The 20,861-nt window shown below is 49.5% G+C and overlaps 1 protein-coding gene across 2 annotated transcripts in view; it reads left to right on the top strand.

Annotated features, from left to right (window-relative positions):
• Positions 1 to 20,861, top strand: part of LOC138752586 (sodium/potassium-transporting ATPase subunit beta-2-like) — a 28,328-nt gene continuing 7,467 nt past the window's right edge. The window contains exons 1-4 of one of the 2 annotated variants that reach the window (XM_069915375.1): positions 1 to 196; positions 15,144 to 15,272; positions 19,424 to 19,528; positions 19,634 to 19,839. In XM_069915375.1, the coding sequence (XP_069771476.1) occupies positions 88 to 196; positions 15,144 to 15,272; positions 19,424 to 19,528; positions 19,634 to 19,839 (549 nt within the window). In that variant the 5' untranslated portion in view covers positions 1 to 87. The remainder of the gene's footprint in view (positions 197 to 15,143; positions 15,273 to 19,423; positions 19,529 to 19,633; positions 19,840 to 20,861) is intronic. The other variant, XM_069915376.1, reaches the window with a different exon arrangement.

Raw genomic sequence — 20,861 nt, forward strand, 5'->3', positions numbered from 1 at the left:
ACTGGCATTATATAAAGCGCATCGTCCGTGCTGGGAGCTCTGTAGGCGCTCAGGTGCGGAGGTGAGTGTGTCCTGTAGCCCAGCCTGATGGCTCCGAGCAGTTCTCAGACGAGCGGGCAAAAGGTGGACGAGTGGAGGACAAATCTCTGGAACCCCAGGACCCAGGAGTTCTTGGGACGGACCGGCGGCAGCTGGGGTGAGTCAGGGCGAAGGTGGAAGGGGGGTGGGGGGTGAGGAGAAGAAGTGGAAGGAAGGGAAGGAGGAGTGGGGGAGGGAAGGAGAGAGGGGGGGGGAAGGAGAGAGGGGGGGGGAGGGGAGAGAGGGGGGGAGGGAAGGAGAGAGGGGGGGAGGGAAGGAGAGAGGGGGGGGGAGGGAAGGAGAGAGGGGGGGGGAGGGAAGGAGAGAGGGGGGGGGAGGGAAGGAGAGAGGGGGGGGGAGGGAAGGAGAGAGGGGGGGAGGGAAGGAGAGAGAGAATGGTTCCCCATTTCACATCACCTGTGCAGGTGAATTCTCTACAATTCTCTCCTGGCTGCCAATGGAAAATGCTCATGGCATTAATTTTTAAAAAACTTTCTCCTCCATCCTATCTCCCAAATTTCTCTCTGTCTCTTCCCAACCCCCTCCTCCTCCCCCCCCCCCCCCCCCCCACCACTGAATGCAGAAGGATAAATATTCCCAGCTGCATTTCCCTTGGTCTTCATCTGTTGGGGCATTTGCCAGCAGGCAGGGAGCGGGTCCCACCCACCCAGTGTCCTAAGGTTGGGTGTTGCCCATGGGGTCACCACCGTGCACCTCCTTCACATGCTAGACCATCCAGAATCCTTAGTAATGTTTTGTTTTGTACTAAATGCCACTGGTAAATGATAATTCCTGTACTTGACCTGAAGGTAATGGTGATAAACAACCAGCAAAATTAAAATTACTCCTTTAAATGACAATATATGCATGGCCTCAATATATTGACATAGTGTCATGGGGTTAAAGTGAAAATTCAATCAGAAAACAATAGGATTCAAAATATAAAATTATGGTGATTCTCTTTTTTGATATTTATTTATCAAATAAATGTTTCCTAGGTACATGACAAAGTAGTAACAAATCTCGTACAAGTAGTGCTTAGACTTATGTTACATTCAAAAGTTTACTTATCACAAAACACAATCCCATTGATCACCTGGAAGCAATTATTGGAATTCGAATTCCCAAGCATCATGAATTGTTTTGGTCACAAGTCACTGATTGCCTATTGTAGTAGCCATTAACCCGTCCATCAAAAAGTGAGTTGGCCCATATTATTCACCCCCCCCCCCCCCCACCCAGTGTAAACTTGACTGGTGCAAAGTTGAGGTTGCTACATTAACTCCTGCGTTCTGGTCCTGTTCAAAGCTAGATCCCTAACTGGGAAGGTGTCTTTAGCCGCTTTCAGGTGGCCAGAATACGCCAACATAAAGCCGCTGCAATCATGCCTGCCTGTCCCGCATCGGACTTGTCAGTCACCAACGAGCCTGCAGCAGATGTGGACATACCCCTCTATAAATCTTCGTCCGTGAAGCCAAGCCAAAGAGAAAGCCACCTAAAATAATGTGGTTGTTGGGAGGACACCTGAAAGCAGAGAGACCTGACCCGACCCAAGGAGTTCTTGCCCAACCCTCCCTCAGGGAGGTGTATTCTCTGCTTCCGAGTGCTCCCCCTAGGAACCTAGACTGGACAACGGCCACAGTTGATAGGAGCCGGGGTTTGCTCCGCGGGACCTTTCAGGTGCCAGAACAGCACTGCCACCTGAACGTCACTTTGCACACACCCGCAGCCGGCTCCGGAGCCGCATTCTCCCAGCTATTCCACCTGAAAGCGGCTTTTGAAACCTGAACAAACGTTCTAGGATTAGAATTACAACCGAATCTATCTTTGGAATCCTACCAGTAGAGACTGGGCTCCCCACAGCAGATAATCGCCCTTTCATCGATTATTGGCTAGCAAGGCCCTGTGAGGCTGTCAAGTGTGGTGAAGATAAGGAGTTGGACGTTTGATGCATCTTTTTTTAAAATATGAAGAAGTTTGGCGACCGTTTATTCACTATTTCCATATCGTTTGAGAATTGTAATTTTCTACTGAATTCTCTGCAAGTTCCATATGGTAAATTCAGTTTTAACCAGAAATCTCTATTTACTCTCATAATGGATGGTCCAGACTCTCTCTCTTTTAATTTTTGGATTAGAGGGGATTTTGTAATTAAAAAATTTAATGCTTTTTCTTTTTTTGGTTTTATTTTATTTATTATTAATGTACATTTGTTAAATGCTCATCTGTTTTTACACATTGTAAATACATGCATGTAATGTAACTTGTTTGATACAACTCAATAAAAGATTGAAAAAAGAAGAGGGGAGATTTGACAAGATTATGGGAGGTAGAGACGGTGGCTTTTTCCACTTAGATTAGGGGAGATAAATGTGAGAGGTCCTAGTTTTAAGCTGAAGTGGGGGGGGGGGGAACATTAGGAGAGCGTTCCTCACTCAGGGTGGTGGGAGTGGGGAACAGGCTGCCATCTGATGTGGCGAATGCGGGCTCGATCGTCCAGCTTCTAAGAAGGGATGGGATGGGCAGGTCATGGAATGGAAGCAGGTCAGTGGGACTTGGGAGATGATGGCTGGCATGGGCTAGAGGGGCCAAATGGCCTGTTCTCAGCACTATAGTGTTCTTTTTTAAAAACTGGCCCAATAGCTCGGTGGCTGGAGCCCTGCTCTTGTAAACCAGGGGTCGCAAGTTCATTCTTCGTTGGGGACTCATTTACTGAGAAGGGGTGCTGGACAAAGTGGGGGGACGCTCTTCCTGGCAATAATGCAACCTTTACCTTTAATTAACTGTCCACGACGGACTAGCCCAAACTGTCCACGACGGACTAGCCCAAACTGTCCACGACGGACTAGCCCAAACTGTCCACGACGGACTAGCCCAAACTGTCCACGACGGACTAGCCCAAACTGTCCACGACGGACTAGCCCAAACTGTCCACGACGGACTAGCCCAAACTGTCCACGACGGACTAGCCCACCAAACTGTCCACGACGGACTAGCCCAAACTGTCCACGACGGACTAGCCCAAACTGTCCACGACGGACTAGCCCAAACTGTCCACGACGGACTAGCCCAAACTGTCCACGACGGACTAGCCCAAACTGTCCACGACGGACTAGCCCAAACTGTCCACGACGGACTAGCCCAAACTGTCCACGACGACTAGCCCAAACTGTCCACGACGGACTAGCCCAAACTGTCCACGACGGACTAGCCCAAACTGTCCACGACGGACTAGCCCAAACTGTCCACGACGGACTAGCCAAACTGTCCACGACGGACTAGCCCAAACTGTCCACGACGGACTAGCCCAAACTGTCCACGACGGACTAGCCCAAACTGTCCACGACGGACTAGCCAAACTGTCCACGACGGACTAGCCCAAACTGTCCACGACGGACTAGCCCAAACTGTCCACGACGGACTAGCCCAAACTGTCCACGACGGACTAGCCCAAACTGTCCACGACGGACTAGCCCAAACTGTCCACGACGGACTAGCCCAAACTGTCCACGACGGACTAGCCCAAACTGTCCACGACGGACTAGCCCAAACTGTCCACGACGGACTAGCCCAAACTGTCCACGACGGACTAGCCAAACTGTCCACGACGGACTAGCCCAAACTGTCCACGACGGACTAGCCCAAACTGTCCACGACGGACTAGCCCAAACTGTCCACGACGGACTAGCCCAAACTGTCCACGACGGACTAGCCCAAACTGTCCACGACGGACTAGCCCAAACTGTCCACGACGGACTAGCCCAAACTGTCCACGACGGACTAGCCCAAACTGTCCACGACGGACTAGCCCAAACTGTCCACGACGGACTAGCCCAAACTGTCCACGACGGACTAGCCCAAACTGTCCCACGACGGACTAGCCCAAACTGTCCACGACGACTAGCCCAAACTGTCCACGACGGACTAGCCCAAACTGTCCACGACGGACTAGCCCAAACTGTCCACGACGGACTAGCCCAAACTGTCCACGACGACTAGCCCAAACTGTCCACGACGGACTAGCCCAAACTGTCCACGACGGACTAGCCCAAACTGTCCACGACGGACTAGCCCAAACTGTCCACGACGGACTAGCCCAAACTGTCCACGACGGACTAGCCCAAACTGTCCACGACGGACTAGCCCAAACTGTCCACGACGGACTAGCCCAAACTGTCCACGACGGACTAGCCCAAACTGTCCACGACGGACTAGCCCAAACTGTCCACGACGGACTAGCCCAAACTGTCCACGACGGACTAGCCCAAACTGTCCACGACGGACTAGCCCAAACTGTCCACGACGGACTAGCCCAAACTGTCCACGACGGGACTAGCCCAAACTGTCCACGACGGACTAGCCCAAACTGTCCACGACGGACTAGCCCAAACTGTCCACGACGGACTAGCCCAAACTGTCCACGACGGACTAGCCCAAACTGTCCACGACGGACTAGCCCAAACTGTCCACGACGGACTAGCCCAAACTGTCCACGACGGACTAGCCCAAACTGTCCACGACGGACTAGCCCAAACTGTCCACGACGGACTAGCCCAAACTGTCCACGACGGACTAGCCCAAACTGTCCACGACGGACTAGCCCAAACTGTCCACGACGGACTAGCCCAAACTGTCCACGACGGACTAGCCCAAACTGTCCACGACGGACTAGCCCAAACTGTCCACGACGGACTAGCCCAAACTGTCCACGACGGACTAGCCCAAACTGTCCACGACGGACTAGCCCAAACTGTCCACGACGGACTAGCCCAAACTGTCCACGACGGACTAGCCCAAACTGTCCACGACGGACTAGCCCAAACTGTCCACGACGGACTAGCCCAAACTGTCCACGACGGACTAGCCCAAACTGTCCACGACGGACTAGCCCAAACTGTCCACGACGGACTAGCCCAAACTGTCCACGACGGACTAGCCCAAACTGTCCACGACGGACTAGCCCAAACTGTCCACGACGGACTAGCCCAAACTGTCCACGACGGACTAGCCCAAACTGTCCACGACGGACTAGCCCAAACTGTCCACGACGGACTAGCCCAAACTGTCCACGACGGACTAGCCCAAACTGTCCACGACGGACTAGCCCAAACTGTCCACGACGGACTAGCCCAAACTGTCCACGACGGACTAGCCCAAACTGTCCACGACGGACTAGCCCAAACTGTCCACGACGGACTAGCCCAAACTGTCCACGACGGACTAGCCCAAACTGTCCACGACGGACTAGCCCAAACTGTCCACGACGGACTAGCCCAAACTGTCCACGACGGACTAGCCCAAACTGTCCACGACGGACTAGCCCAAACTGTCCACGACGGACTAGCCCAAACTGTCCACGACGGACTAGCCCAAACTGTCCACGACGGACTAGCCCAAACTGTCCACGACGGACTAGCCCAAACTGTCCACGACGGACTAGCCCAAACTGTCCACGACGGACTAGCCCAAACTGTCCACGACGGACTAGCCCAAACTGTCCACGACGGACTAGCCCAAACTGTCCACGACGGACTAGCCCAAACTGTCCACGACGGACTAGCCCAAACTGTCCACGACGGACTAGCCCAAACTGTCCACGACGGACTAGCCCAAACTGTCCACGACGGACTAGCCCAAACTGTCCACGACGGACTAGCCCAAACTGTCCACGACGGACTAGCCCAAACTGTCCACGACGGACTAGCCCAAACTGTCCACGACGGACTAGCCCAAACTGTCCACGACGGACTAGCCCAAACTGTCCACGACGGACTAGCCCAAACTGTCCACGACGGACTAGCCCAAACTGTCCACGACGGACTAGCCCAAACTGTCCACGACGGACTAGCCCAAACTGTCCACGACGGACTAGCCCAAACTGTCCACGACGGACTAGCCCAAACTGTCCACGACGGACTAGCCCAAACTGTCCACGACGGACTAGCCCAAACTGTCCACGACGGACTAGCCCAAACTGTCCACGACGGACTAGCCCAAACTGTCCACGACGGACTAGCCCAAACTGTCCACGACGGACTAGCCCAAACTGTCCACGACGGACTAGCCCAAACTGTCCACGACGGACTAGCCCAAACTGTCCACGACGGACTAGCCCAAACTGTCCACGACGGACTAGCCCAAACTGTCCACGACGGACTAGCCCAAACTGTCCACGACGGACTAGCCCAAACTGTCCACGACGGACTAGCCCAAACTGTCCACGACGGACTAGCCCAAACTGTCCACGACGGACTAGCCCAAACTGTCCACGACGACTAGCCCAAACTGTCCACGACGGACTAGCCCAAACTGTCCACGACGGACTAGCCCAACTGTCCACGACGGACTAGCCCAAACTGTCCACGACGGACTAGCCCAAACTGTCCACGACGGACTAGCCCAAACTGTCCACGACGGACTAGCCCAAACTGTCCACGACGGACTAGCCCAAACTGTCCACGACGGACTAGCCCAAACTGTCCACGACGGACTAGCCCAAACTGTCCACGACGGACTAGCCCAAACTGTCCACGACGGACTAGCCCAAACTGTCACGACGGACTAGCCCAAACTGTCCACGACGGACTAGCCCAAACTGTCCACGACGGACTAGCCCAAACTGTCCACGACGGACTAGCCCAAACTGTCCACGACGGACTAGCCCAAACTGTCCACGACGGACTAGCCCAAACTGTCCACGACGGACTAGCCCAAACTGTCCACGGACGGACTAGCCCAAACTGTCCACGACGGACTAGCCCAAACTGTCCACGACGGACTAGCCCAAACTGTCCACGACGGACTAGCCCAAACTGTCCACGACGGACTAGCCCAAACTGTCCACGACGGACTAGCCCAAACTGTCCACGACGGACTAGCCCAAACTGTCCACGACGGACTAGCCCAAACTGTCCACGACGGACTAGCCCAAACTGTCCACGACGGACTAGCCCAAACTGTCCACGACGGACTAGCCCAAACTGTCCACGACGGACTAGCCCAAACTGTCCACGACGGACTAGCCCAAACTGTCCACGACGGACTAGCCCAAACTGTCCACGACGGACTAGCCCAAACTGTCCACGACGGACTAGCCCAAACTGTCCACGACGGACTAGCCCAAACTGTCCACGACGGACTAGCCCAAACTGTCCACGACGGACTAGCCCAAACTGTCCACGACGGACTAGCCCAAACTGTCCACGACGGACTAGCCCAAACTGTCCACGACGGACTAGCCCAAACTGTCCACGACGGACTAGCCCAAACTGTCCACGACGGACTAGCCCAAACTGTCCACGACGGACTAGCCCAAACTGTCCACGACGGACTAGCCCAAACTGTCCACGACGGACTAGCCCAAACTGTCCACGACGGACTAGCCCAAACTGTCCACGACGGACTAGCCCAAACTGTCCACGACGGACTAGCCCAAACTGTCCACGACGGACTAGCCCAAACTGTCCACGACGGACTAGCCCAAACTGTCCACGACGGACTAGCCCAAACTGTCCACGACGGACTAGCCCAAACTGTCCACGACGGACTAGCCCAAACTGTCCACGACGGACTAGCCCAAACTGTCCACGACGGACTAGCCCAAACTGTCCACGACGGACTAGCCAAACTGTCCACGACGGACTAGCCCAAACTGTCCACGACGGACTAGCCCAAACTGTCCACGACGGACTAGCCCAAACTGTCCACGACGGACTAGCCCAAACTGTCCACGACGGACTAGCCCAAACTGTCCACGACGGACTAGCCCAAACTGTCCACGACGGACTAGCCCAAACTGTCCACGACGGACTAGCCCAAACTGTCCACGACGGACTAGCCCAAACTGTCCACGACGGACTAGCCCAAACTGTCCACGACGGTCGGACTAGCCCAAACTGTCCACGACGGACTAGCCCAAACTGTCCACGACGGACTAGCCCAAACTGTCCACGACGGACTAGCCCAAACTGTCCACGACGGACTAGCCCAAACTGTCCACGACGGACTAGCCCAAACTGTCCACGACGGACTAGCCCAAACTGTCCACGACGGACTAGCCCAAACTGTCCACGACGGACTAGCCCAAACTGTCCACGACGGACTAGCCCAAACTGTCCACGACGGACTAGCCCAAACTGTCCACGACGGACTAGCCCAAACTGTCCACGACGGACTAGCCCAAACTGTCCACGACGGACTAGCCCAAACTGTCCACGACGGACTAGCCCAAACTGTCCACGACGGACTAGCCCAAACTGTCCACGACGGACTAGCCCAAACTGTCCACGACGGACTAGCCCAAACTGTCACGACGGACTGCCAACTCGACGGACTAGCCCAAACTGTCCACGACGGACTAGCCCAAACTGTCCACGACGGACTAGCCCAAACTGTCCACGACGGACTAGCCCAAACTGTCCACGACGGACTAGCCCAAACTGTCCACGACGGACTAGCCCAAACTGTCCACGACGGACTAGCCCAAACTGTCCACGACGGACTAGCCCAAACTGTCCACGACGGACTAGCCCAAACTGTCCACGACGGACTAGCCCAAACTGTCCACGACGGACTAGCCCAAACTGTCCACGACGGACTAGCCCAAACTGTCCACGACGGACTAGCCCAAACTGTCCACGACGGACTAGCCCAAACTGTCCACGACGGACTAGCCCAAACTGTCCACGACGGACTAGCCCAAACTGTCCACGACGGACTAGCCCAAACTGTCCACGACGGACTAGCCAAACTGTCCACGACGGACTAGCCCAAACTGTCCACGACGGACTAGCCCAAACTGTCCACGACGGACTAGCCCAAACTGTCCACGACGGACTAGCCCAAACTGTCCACGACGGACTAGCCCAAACTGTCCACGACGGACTAGCCCAAACTGTCCACGACGGACTAGCCCAAACTGTCCACGACGGACTAGCCCAAACTGTCCACGACGGACTAGCCCAAACTGTCCACGACGGACTAGCCCAAACTGTCCACGACGGACTAGCCCAAACTGTCCACGACGGACTAGCCCAAACTGTCCACGACGGACTAGCCCAAACTGTCCACGACGGACTAGCCCAAACTGTCCACGACGGACTAGCCCAAACTGTCCACGACGGACTAGCCCAAACTGTCCACGACGGACTAGCCCAAACTGTCCACTACGGACGGGGTGGGGAAAAAAAAGATTGGGTTGGAAAAACTAGTTAATCTTACACATTTTGAAAGTAATTAAAAGAACCCCATAAAGAAACAAAGTTAGGATTCATTTCAGGAGTGGAGCATCCAATTTATTTTCCAAAGGCAGATATGCCACCATGTCAGACACCATCAGCCCTCTTCGCACTGACATCCCAGGATAGGAAGCAGTTTCCACTGGGCCACCTTTAACTGGGACTCTGTTTTTCCCCACTGAACACAACTCCTTCCCGGGGATTGGAGGGTCTACCTTCGAATGGATGGAAGCTGTCCCTTTTTGCCCCCACTGGTTTAATGGGCATGCTGGGGATATGAGTAGGGGTCGAGGCTGTCAGTCCCTGACGTGATTTGAGGCTGACTTTTCCACTGGACCCTTAATTCATTAATTCCTGGGACAAGGTGCAGTGGAAAAGGGGCCATGGGGGCTGGGGGGACAGCATTTTCAGAATCCGGGTTTATTGTCATGAACATGAAATTCGGAGTTTTGCAGCAGCGTCACGGGGCAAACATTCATATTATAACCATCTTACAACATTACTGTAAAATTAATAGTGTATGAAAAGAAAGACCGTGTCTTTGGTTCATTGATCATTCAGGAATCTGATGGCGGAGGGGAAGAAGCTGTCCTTGTGCCGCTGAGTGCTCGTCTTTAGGCTCTTGTACCTTTCCCCCGATGGTGGCAGAGTGATGGCTTGGGTGGTGGTGGTGAGGGTGGGGGGCAGTCTTTGAGGATAGAGGCTGCTTATTTAAGACACTGCCTCATGTTAATGTTCTCTATGGAGTGAAGGCTGGTGCCCGTGATGTCGCAGGCCGAGTTATTCTTGTCCTGTGAGTTGGTGCCTCTGTACCAGGCAGTGATGTAACCGGCCAGTCTCATTAAGATGGACCTTCTTGCGGTCAGGGAGACGAGGGCAACATTGTGGGGTTGTGAAGCAGTCTGAATTAAACCAGATGTAATTTTATTTAACAAAGGTAAATGATTTAAACCATATAAATTCTTATATTCCTTATCAACAATTATACCTAAATACTTAATCTTATTTGACCATTTAAATTTAGTAATTTGCATATAATCCGAATAGTCCTCATCGGATATAGGTAATATCTCACTTTTATCCCAATTTACCTTATACCCCGACATTGATCCATAAAATTTTAATAAATCCTGTAAAGGTTCTAGAGAATTCTTAGGTTTAGATAAATATATCAACACATCATCCGCAAATAAATTAATTTTATACTCCCGTTGCCCAACCGTAATACCCAGAATATTCATATTTTGTCTAATTGCCTGGGATAAAGGTTCTATAACCAACGCAAATAAGGCTGGTGACAATGGACAGCCCTGTCTAGTTGATCTAAACAAAGTAAATACCTGAAAAATCTGACCATTTGTCACCATCTGTGCAGAAGGATTAGTATATAATGCCTTAACCCAGCCAATGAAAAATAGTCCAAATTTAAATCTCTCCAACACTTTAAACAAAAAATTTCCATTCAACCCGGTCGAAAGCCTTCTCAGCATCTAACGTTAGTATCATTGGTTGGTTAAATTGCGGTGTTGACGCATTGATTATTGTAAGTAATTTAATAATATTATCAACTGAATATCTATTCTTAATAAATCCTGTCTGATCGACTTGCACCAATTTTGGTAAAAAATTAGCCAATCTATTTGCTAAAACTTTTGCTACAATCTTATCTACATTCAATAAAGTCATAGGTCTATAAGACGCAACCTTCAGTGGGTCTTTCTTTGAGAGCAAGGGAAGGATTTGGAGTCAAATTAACATTCAGGTACAAAATGCCCCTTCCCAAAACATTGTAAAGAGAAGAACATAAAGAAAATGTTGATTTTAAAAAGAAAAAAAAAATGATACATGAATGGATTATGTTTGCAAAATCAATAATGGCCCAAATAATGTAGAACTTGGAGAAAAATGCAGATGGAAATCTAATCATAAATGAAATAACCTCGTAAATATAAACAGGAACAAATACACATGCACTTCAGCACATGGCGAACATCTCGACTAATCCCAGCCTTCAAAGTCGCAAGCACTTCCACAAAATGGATCCCTTTTTTGATTTTTCTCCTTTTCCTTTAATCGCTACTTCATTCCCAAAATAAAGTTATTGATTTTGGTTCACAAACACTAACAACCCCAATAAAAGACCAGAAAATTTGACAAAAACAGCGACTAAAAAAAAACAAACAAAAAAAACCTGGCAGCAACAAAAACAACAGTGCTTGCTTGTGCAGATGGAACTGGGATTCGAAGTGCTGTTATCATTGGGTCACAATGACAGCTGTGACCAGAGCATTTTGGAAGGTTCAAAAAGTAAATGAACGTCAAGTTCATTTTTTATATATATATATATATATATATATATATATATATATATATATTTTTAATTTTCTGCTCAAAAATGTTAGACACAGTCACTTTGGTGTCACCCAGTGCCCCCACTCCAGTAACACCAGTGCACCTCCCACCCCCCCCTCCCCAGAAGAATACGCGTCTAGAACCAAGGACTGGAGCTCTTGGTGTGAGCTGACCCTCAGGAGTGTTCCCAAGGTAGCAATACCACAAAGCAGCGGTTCTCAACCCTTTGTTTTCCCCACTCACATCCCACCTTAAATAATCCCTTTCCTCTCCACAGAGCGCCTATGGCAGAGGTGCTCTGTGGTTAGTCATGGATTACTTAAGGTGGGATGGATGGGGGAAAGAAGTTGAGATCTGCTGCCTTAAAGGGGTCCCCATCTCCCTGGTCATGATCTCTTCTCACTGCCGCCTTCAGGTACAGAAGCTGAAAGTCCAGAACCTCTAGTTAGTCACTTCCCCCGCAATAGCCATCAGGCTCTTGGACCCCCGTAATTACCCGAACCAATGACTGCAGACACTGTAGTTAAAAATTTAATGCTGCCCAGTTTACACCCCATAAACCTACACCCCCGGTATGCTTTGAACAATGGGAAGAAACCGGAACCCCCGGAGAAAACCCACGAGGGCTAACGAGGGCTTGGGGAGAATGTGCAAGCTCCTTACAGACAGTGTGCAGGACTTGAACCTTGTTCTGGTCCTGATTGCAGGCGCCGTAAAGACATTGCGCCAACCGTGTACTTAATAGGTTAGAGAACAGATACATAATTGTCGAGTCCTTGCCCTTCCTTCTATGTTAGGTTGGGTCAGCATGGATTAGCTGGGCCAAAAGGCCTATGACTCTGTGCTTTGAGAATTGTTATTTTCCTTCCTTGGATTTTTCTTGCAACGGGGAAGGTGGGGGGGGGGGAATTAAATCTGTCGCCTGGATAAGGAGACCGGGAAGAATAAAGTTTACTCTCATCTGACTGTATTTATAAAACCAGATGAAATGGTATTTCTCTCCCGACCCACAGAGAACCTTACAGGACGGTGACTGCAGCAGTGGACCAGTGAGGGGAGGGGGCCTCAGCGGCGGAAGGACCCACATGGGGCTGAACGCAATGTGGTTGGCTACTGGGGGGCAGGCTTGTGGGGACCAGCTGTCAGAGCCGGGATTCGAGAGGGTTCTGAGGGCAAAAGGCACATTTAAGGCTTCTTTGTCGTGTCGGAGGTTTGGAATTGGAGCTCGGGTGGATCGAACGGGAGGCTGGGCAGCAGTGGAGAGGCTGGAGGAGAATCCTCGGACACTCGGTGTCTCTGAAGGGGCTCTCTTTTGCTTCTTTCTCTCGCACAGTCAGGGGCAGCCACCAAGGGCAACTCTTTGCCTTACCACAGGAACAAGGTGATTTTGCATGATGTTCCATGCTCTGTAATACTACAAGACAGTGACGGAATCAAAATGGTGGCCTTGGGATCTTTAATGTCCCACCACCCCCACCTTTGTGCATCCTTCCTCTCCAATGACCTAGTTTTGTGGAGGACTATTTGAGGATAATGGTTCCAGGTGGCTGGATCGTATTTGAGTCAGTAATGTTAGTGGAACGGTGTCTTTGGCTTGAGAAGAATCTTATCCTTCTGTATTTTTTTAAATTGTTGACCTTTGCTAGGGAATCGTACCCTGAGTCACGGGTGTTTGCAGTGAACTGGCAACCAGGAAATAGATCTTGCAGTCATCACTGACGCTGAGCAGAAATTCAGTTCCGCTCCCTCGGATCTTCTTGCTATTGTGTTTCAATGACTGAGTGTATTAGTTTCAGCAACCTGCCCTCTCATGCATCCTGTGGCCACCGACAGTCAGAATTTATTGTCATGAAACAGTCACAAAATGCATCGTTTTGCAGTAGCATCACAATGCCAATATTTAAAAAAACTGTCATGAGCCCAGAGGACCCGTAAACCCAGCAAGAGTAGATATTCACCAAGGTTACTTAAACAAAAATTGCTTTTAATTATCTTTAAACATAAAAACAGAATCACACTATAACTTATCACTATTGACTTAACTAACCCAACTTAACTCCCATCTAATTTTAAGCGTACGTGTATGTGATGTGTGTAGGTTCAGAAAAGTTCTTTGGTTCACAATCCAAGTTCCTCCAAGTTCACTAGTTGCAGGCAATTCTTATACTGTGCACAAGAATTTAATATTCATAAAGTTCACCAGGCTTTGGTGCTCGAAAGGTAAATGGTTACCGCTCAGGAAGGTTCTTGTCGGTTTTCAGAGAGATTTGTTGTACGATGGACACCCAGCCACATCAGTGTCTTGCTGATGAAACTTTCCCCCTTCAGGGTTCTCCAGATGATAACCTCTATCTTTCAGGTCACCACAGAGTTCCTTTTTGTTTCTCTTATTCCATGTGAAACATGAGACAGCCAGTCCTCTCCTCTTGCATGAATCACAAGGGCTTTGACCAGGCTGAATCAAACACTAACAACCCATCTTCCACATGGGGTTTTTCACAAGCTTGTCAGTTTGTCCTGTTCCAGTCCCAGCTGCTGTTGCTGACTGTAACACTGTAGAACTGATCTCTCTCTCTCTCTCTCTCTCCTCTCTCTCTCTCTCTCTCTCTCTCTCTCTCTCTCTCTCTCTCTCTCTCTCTCTCTCTTCCCCCCCCCCCCCCCACTTAGAACAGCTCCAGACAATCTGCGGCTCCAACAATATCTTTCATCTGTTGCCTTTTTGTAAACAACAATCCATTAGTGAAGTCTCTTGGGCACTCTCCAAAGCTCTTGTAAAGACTGTTGGCACCGACATGTCTGGCATGGGGCAGAGTTCCAGTATTTTAAAATAAGATCCATTTTAAAGTGTTTGTATGTGAGCTACTCTAACAAACCTTTCCCAATTTATCTCCCAAAATCATATCTAGATACTCTGTCTTCAAATCACCTTCTTAATCGTGCACAAAAAGTAATCTTCTCTGTACTTTTTTCAATCTTACTGATATGTTTTCCTGTAGTTAGGTGACCAAAACTGCTCTCTAAATTTAGTCTCACCAATGTTCGGCATAGCTTTACCAGAACATCCTAACTTTGATTTATGAAGGGCAAAAGCTCTCTTTACAACCCTGTCTACCTGTGACGCCACTTTCAGGGAATTGTGTATCTGTATTCCTAGACCCCTCTGTTCTGCTGAACTCCTCTCAGTGCCCAACCACCATGGCCTACAAAAATTTGCCCTTCCAAAATTCAGCACCTCACACTTGTCTGCATTAAATTCCATCTGCCATTTTCCAGCCCATTTTTCCAGCTGGTCGAAGCTTTGAACACCTTCCTCGCTGTCCATGACACCTCCAATCTTTGTGACATCTGCCATATCAATGCACCCTGGATCCAGCAAATGCTGTTCCTGGGTGGGTGGTGCCAAGAGCCCCTCGAGAGAGAGAGATCTCCTCCGTCAATGGACTGACCCTTTTGTTGGGGCGCTGGTTCTCTCTACAGCTCTCGTCCTGCTCTTCTATGTGGTGTTCTACACTTTTCTGACCGGCGTCTTCAGCTTGACCATGTGGGTGATGCTCCAAACCATGAACGAGTACACTCCAAAATACCAGGACCGGATCACCAACCCAGGTATGAGCACAATAACCCCTGCCCAAAGGGGTGGCGGGGGGGGGCGGGGTTAAACAATCACTGCGATCGCAGTAGATGGACAAAATTGATGGAGAAACTCAGCAGGTCCCGCAGTGTCTGTAGCAAGGATGGATAACCAACGTTTCAGGCCTGAGCAAAAAGGTGGGGGGGGGGGAAGGAGCACACAGGCTGGAGGTAATAGGTGGATAAGGGAGGGAGGGCACACCAGCAAACAGAGAGGGGAATGGCGCTGGGAAGTGGGTGGAGAACTGGAGGAAAGGAGGCAGAAGAATGGGGAGTGGGACGACAGAAACTGGAGAAGTCGTCCGGTTGGAGAGTGCGCAGACAGAATATGAAGCGTTGTTCCTCCCAAGTTATAAGTGGCCTTGGTTTGAGGGAGGCCATGGATGGGCAAGTCAGCGTGGGAGTGGGGTGCAGAATTGGAATGGTCAGCCACTGGGAGGTCCCCATCACTGCTGCAGATGGAGCGAAGGTGCTCAGCGAAGCAGCCTCCTGGTTTCTCCAATGTAGAGGAGACCAGGACGGGAGCACCAGACGCAGATGATTCACAATGTGATTGGCAGCTGAATATCCCTGGGTTTCGTTGTTTTAGGTGTGATAGAGTTGGAGGGGCAAGAGGAGGTGGGGTTGCATTGCTTCTCAGGGAAAATATTACAGCGGTGCCTAGGAAGGATAGATTAGAGGGCACATCCACGGAGGCTATTTGGGTGGAACTGAGGAGTAGGAAAGGAGAGGTTACACTTGTAGGGGTGTATTATAGACCACCCGGAGGGGACCGAGACCTAGAGGAGCAAATCTGTAGGGAGATGGTAGATATTTGTGATAAGCACAGGGTTGTAATTATGGGAGATTTTAATTTTCCACATATAGATTGGGAAACACATTCTGTGAAAGGACTGGATGGGTTAGAGTTTGTGAAATGTGTGCAAGATAGTTTTTTACAACAATATGTAGAGGTGCCAACCAGAGAAGGAGCAGTGTTAGATCTACTGCTGGCAAATGGGATGGGTCAAGTGACGGAGGTTAGTGTTGGCGAGCACTTCGGGTCCAGTGATCATAATGCCATCAGCTTCAATGTCATTATGGAAAGAGAGAAGTCAGGGCCAAGGGTTGAGGTTTTTGATTGGGGAAAAGCTAGACTTGAGGAGATGCGAAAGGACTTGCAGGGTGTGCATTGGGACAATTTGTTTTATGGGCAGGATGTAGTAGAGAGATAGAAGTCTTTTAAAGATCAGATTTTGAGAGTGCAAAAGCTTTATGTTCCTGTTAGGTTAAAAGGAGGGGCAAAAGGTTTGAGAGAGCCGTGGTTTTCAAGGAATATTGGAAACTTGGTTCGAAGAAAAAGGGAGGCATACATTAGATATAAGAAGCATGGAGTTAAGGGGATGTTTGAAAGATACATTGAATGTAAGAGGAATCTTAAGAGAGGAATTAGGAAAGCTAAAAGAAGGTACGAGGAAACTATGGCAAGCAGGGTGAAAACTAATCCAAAAGAATTCTACAAATATGTTAATGGTAAAAGGAAAGCTAGAGACAAAATTGGTCCCTTAGAGAATCAGAGCGGAAAACTGTATGTGGCGCCTAGAGAAATGGGGGAGATATTGAACAGTTTCTTTTCTTCGGTATTCACTAAGGAGAAGGATATTGGGAGATGTGAGATAAAAAAAAAAAAGCAAATTGGGTAAATATGGGGAATATAGAGATTACAAAAGATGTAGTTTTAGGGCTTTTGAAGAATATAAAGGTGGATAAGTCTCCGGGACCAGACGGGATCTTCTCTTGAGAGAAGTGAAGGAGGAAATAGCAGAGGCTCTGGCGGTAATTTTCCAAATGTCATTAGATATGGGGATAGTGCCGGAGGATTGGCGCATTGCGCATGCGGTTCCATTATTTAAAAAGGGTTCAAGGAGGAAGCCTGGCAACTATCGGCCTGTAAGTTTGACGTCTGTGGTAGGTAAATTAATGGAGAAAATTCTTAGAGATAGTACTTATAAACATCTGGATAGACAGGGTCTGATCAGGAGCACTCAACATGGATTTGTGGGAGGAAGGTCATGTTTGACCAATCTGATTGAATTTTTTGAAGAGGTGATTAGGAATGTGGATGAGGGTAGCGCAGTGGATGTTGTCTATATGGACTTCAGTAAGGCCTTCGATAAGGTACCACGTGGAAGGTTAGTTAAGAAGGTGCAGTCTTTAGGTATAAATTTTGAGATAGTCAAATGGATTGAACATTGGCTGAAAGGGAGAGGCCAGAGAGTGGTAGTGGATAATTGTCTGTCAGGTTGGAGGCCGGTGACCAGTGGTGTGCCTCAAGGATCTGTATTGGGCCCATTGTTGTTCATTATATACATTAATGATCTAGATGATGGGGTGGTAAATTGGATTAGTAAATATGGAGACGATACTAAGATAGGTGGAATAGTGGATAATGAAGAAGGTTTTCAAGGATTGCAGAGGGATTTGGGCTGCTTAGAAAAGTGGGCTGAAAAATGGCAGATGGAATTTAATGCTGATAAGTGTGAGGTGCTTCATTTTGGTAAGAAGAATCAGAACAGGACATACATGGTAAATGGGAGAGCATTGATGAATACAGAAGAGCAGAAAGATTTAGGAGTAACGGTACATCGTTCCCTGAAGGTAGAAACTCACGTGAATAGGGTGGTGAAGAAGGCTTTTAGTATGCTGGCCTTTATCAATCATTGCATGGAATATAGGAGTTGGGAGGTGATGTTGAGACTGTATAAGACGTTGGTGCAGCCTAATTTGGAGTTCTGTGTGCAGTTCTGGTCGCCTAATTATAGGAAGGATATAAACAGAGTGGAGAGAGTGCAGAGAAGGTTTACCAGAATGTTACCTGGGTTTAGAGTATAGGGAGAGATTGGACAGATTAGGTCTTTATTCTTTGGAGCGTAGAAGGTTGAGAGGGGATTTGATAGAAGTATTTAAGATTATGAAAGGGATAGACAGAGTGGATGTGGATAGACTATTTCCGTTAAGAGGAGGAAAGATTAAAACAAGAGGACATGAGTTAAGAATTAAGGGGCAGAGGTTTAGAGGTAACATGAGGGGGAACTTCTTTACTCAGAAAGTGGTAGACGTGTGGAATGAGCTTCCGGGAGAAATAGTGGGGGCGGAGTCAATTGTATTATTTAAGTAAAGGTTGGACAGGTATATGGATGAGAAGAAGATGGAGGGTTATGGGCATTGTGCAGGGAGGTGGGACTAGAGAGGGGTGTTTGGTTCGGTGAGGACTAGAAGGGCCTAATGGCCTGTTTCCGTGCTGTAAATTGTTATGTTATGTTAAGTGAAGTGTTGCTTCATTGGAAGGACTGTTTCGGGTCCCCGAATGGTGAAGAGGGAGATGGTGTGGGCCCAAGTGCAGCCCTTTTTGCAGGCAGGGGTGGGCACGGAGGGGACAAGGCAGTGGCGGATTAACCGTTCGGCTGAAGCTTCAGATCCCGGAAGGTAACGGGGGCCCATCACAACTACTGGTATCCCACTTGTCAATATGGGCTTGCGTTAGTCCTGGGTCCACCCGCCAATCAAGGCTGGCAGATGTGCCGCGTTCACCTGTCCATCATCAGCATGGTCTCGGTCCCCACTATCAATTCCGGCTCTGCCAGTCCCAATGCCCCCTGCCAATTGTGGGCATGAGTCTGAGTCGCTCTCCCGCAGCAGAGCTCGGCCCCTTGCAGCATCACTCATGGGAGGTTTAAATTTTTAAAAAGGACTCTCCCTTTTGTGTTATTTTGTATTGAGACTTTTTTTAGAATTAATTTTATTTATCTTTTTGTAACTCACAGTCGTTTCAAATTATTCAGGGCTAGCACACGGCTTCCGTGAGGTAAAGTTTTGTTTGATTTTAATTAAGTTTTCCTTCCAACCCAACACCAACTGGTGTATTCCCAGCGCATCCCTCGCGGATAAATTTAGGATATGTGAGGCCATCGCGTCCAAAAGCTAATAAATTGAACAATTTCACTTTATTCAACCAAGGGTGGGGGCCTTGAGGCGGGTGGGGTGATGGTCAGGGGAGGCCTTGCTAAAGTTTAGCCTCTGGCCTGGGTGGTTGTTAATCTGCCACCGCTGGCAGGTACTGGAGAAACGTGCTGTCCCTCTGTGTCCAGGTGTGATGATCCGGCCCACAGGGGAGCATTTGGTGGTGGAGTTCAATGCGTCGCAGAGAGCTTCCTGGGAGACTTATGTCAAGGCCCTCAACACTTACCTGGACTGTAAGTAGTGGTTGCAGGGGAACCTGTCGATGGCGTTGCCCCCCCACCCCGCAGCCTCCTCCCTCCTGTCAGTGACCGCCTTGTCTTCTCTCATGTCGCCTCCAGCCTACAACGACAGCGTGCAGGTCTCCACCAACAACCGGTGCCGACCTGGGGCCTACCACCTGCAGGAGGACAGCGGGGATGTAAGGAACACCCCCAAGCGCTCCTGTCAGTTCAACCGCACCGTGCTGGGCCGGTGCTCAGGCCTGGAAGATCGGACCTACGGCTACAGCGAGGGCAAGCCCTGCATCCTTGTCAAGATGAACAAGGTGGGTCGGCCACCAGGGGAGAGGCTGCTCAGCCCTTACGAGCCTGTCTCGTAGGAGGAGTTAGCATTGGGCAACAAGTTCGGGTCCATACTAGTTTCTTCAGCCTTGATCCCAAGGACCAATTATACGACAATTTTATTTTCAAAATAAAATTGGGGATTAAGATGGGCATCTTCAAGCTGAACACAAAGATAGTTTCAGATTTGCTGCATCACATAGGAAGCAGAATTTCATGGTCCAGTGTAATTCAGCTCTCAACCTTCGACATTCCCCAAATAAAATGCCAGTCCATGTATACTATTCCATTGGGGCGGGGGGGGGGGGAGTTGGTGGGGAGTGTCCTGCATTCCTTCAATGTCACTACAATGCAGACCCTCTTGTGCGAGCCGGGTGCGATCTTGATGTGCATGACTTGCCATGTGCGGCGCCCACTGCAAGAGGCAGTGCCTCACAGCTGCTCGGCCCTGGCCCCTGGGGTAGGCTTTCTCCCTGTGGACCGTGTTGGGTCTCGTCCCAGATCCCAGAGGCGTGCGGGGTAGGATTTCACTGGACCCCAAAGATTTTCCTTTTGAGTTACAAAGTAAATCTGGAATTACTCGAGATGCACTTTTTGCTATCTTCAATTTGCAGGGAAAAATTAGGTTCATCAATGGCTTGTAGTTAGTTGGAAGGCTCTTAACAGAAGAGGAGGTTACACTAAGAAATTTATTCCTGCTATGTACTTTTTACGGCACTATTAAAAAAGGGAATTCCTATTTCTAGATAGAAATGGGAGGTTAATTTAAATATTACAATTGATGAGAACTCTGCCAAGACTGTATCACAAATACTATAAATGTTAGATCCAGTTTAGTTCAATATAATTATTTACATCAATTATATTTAATGCTGAAAAAATAGCACAAAATGAAATTGGATTTACCAGATAAATGTTTTAGATGTGAAGAAATGGGAACTTTTTTTCATTCTACTTGGCCAGGTTCTAAAGCAGGGGTTTTCAAACTCCACACCCCCTCCCTGCC

Source organism: Narcine bancroftii, chromosome 2 (assembly GCF_036971445.1).
Source record: "Narcine bancroftii isolate sNarBan1 chromosome 2, sNarBan1.hap1, whole genome shotgun sequence".
In the NCBI taxonomy this organism is placed as follows: Eukaryota; Metazoa; Chordata; class Chondrichthyes; order Torpediniformes; family Narcinidae; genus Narcine; species Narcine bancroftii.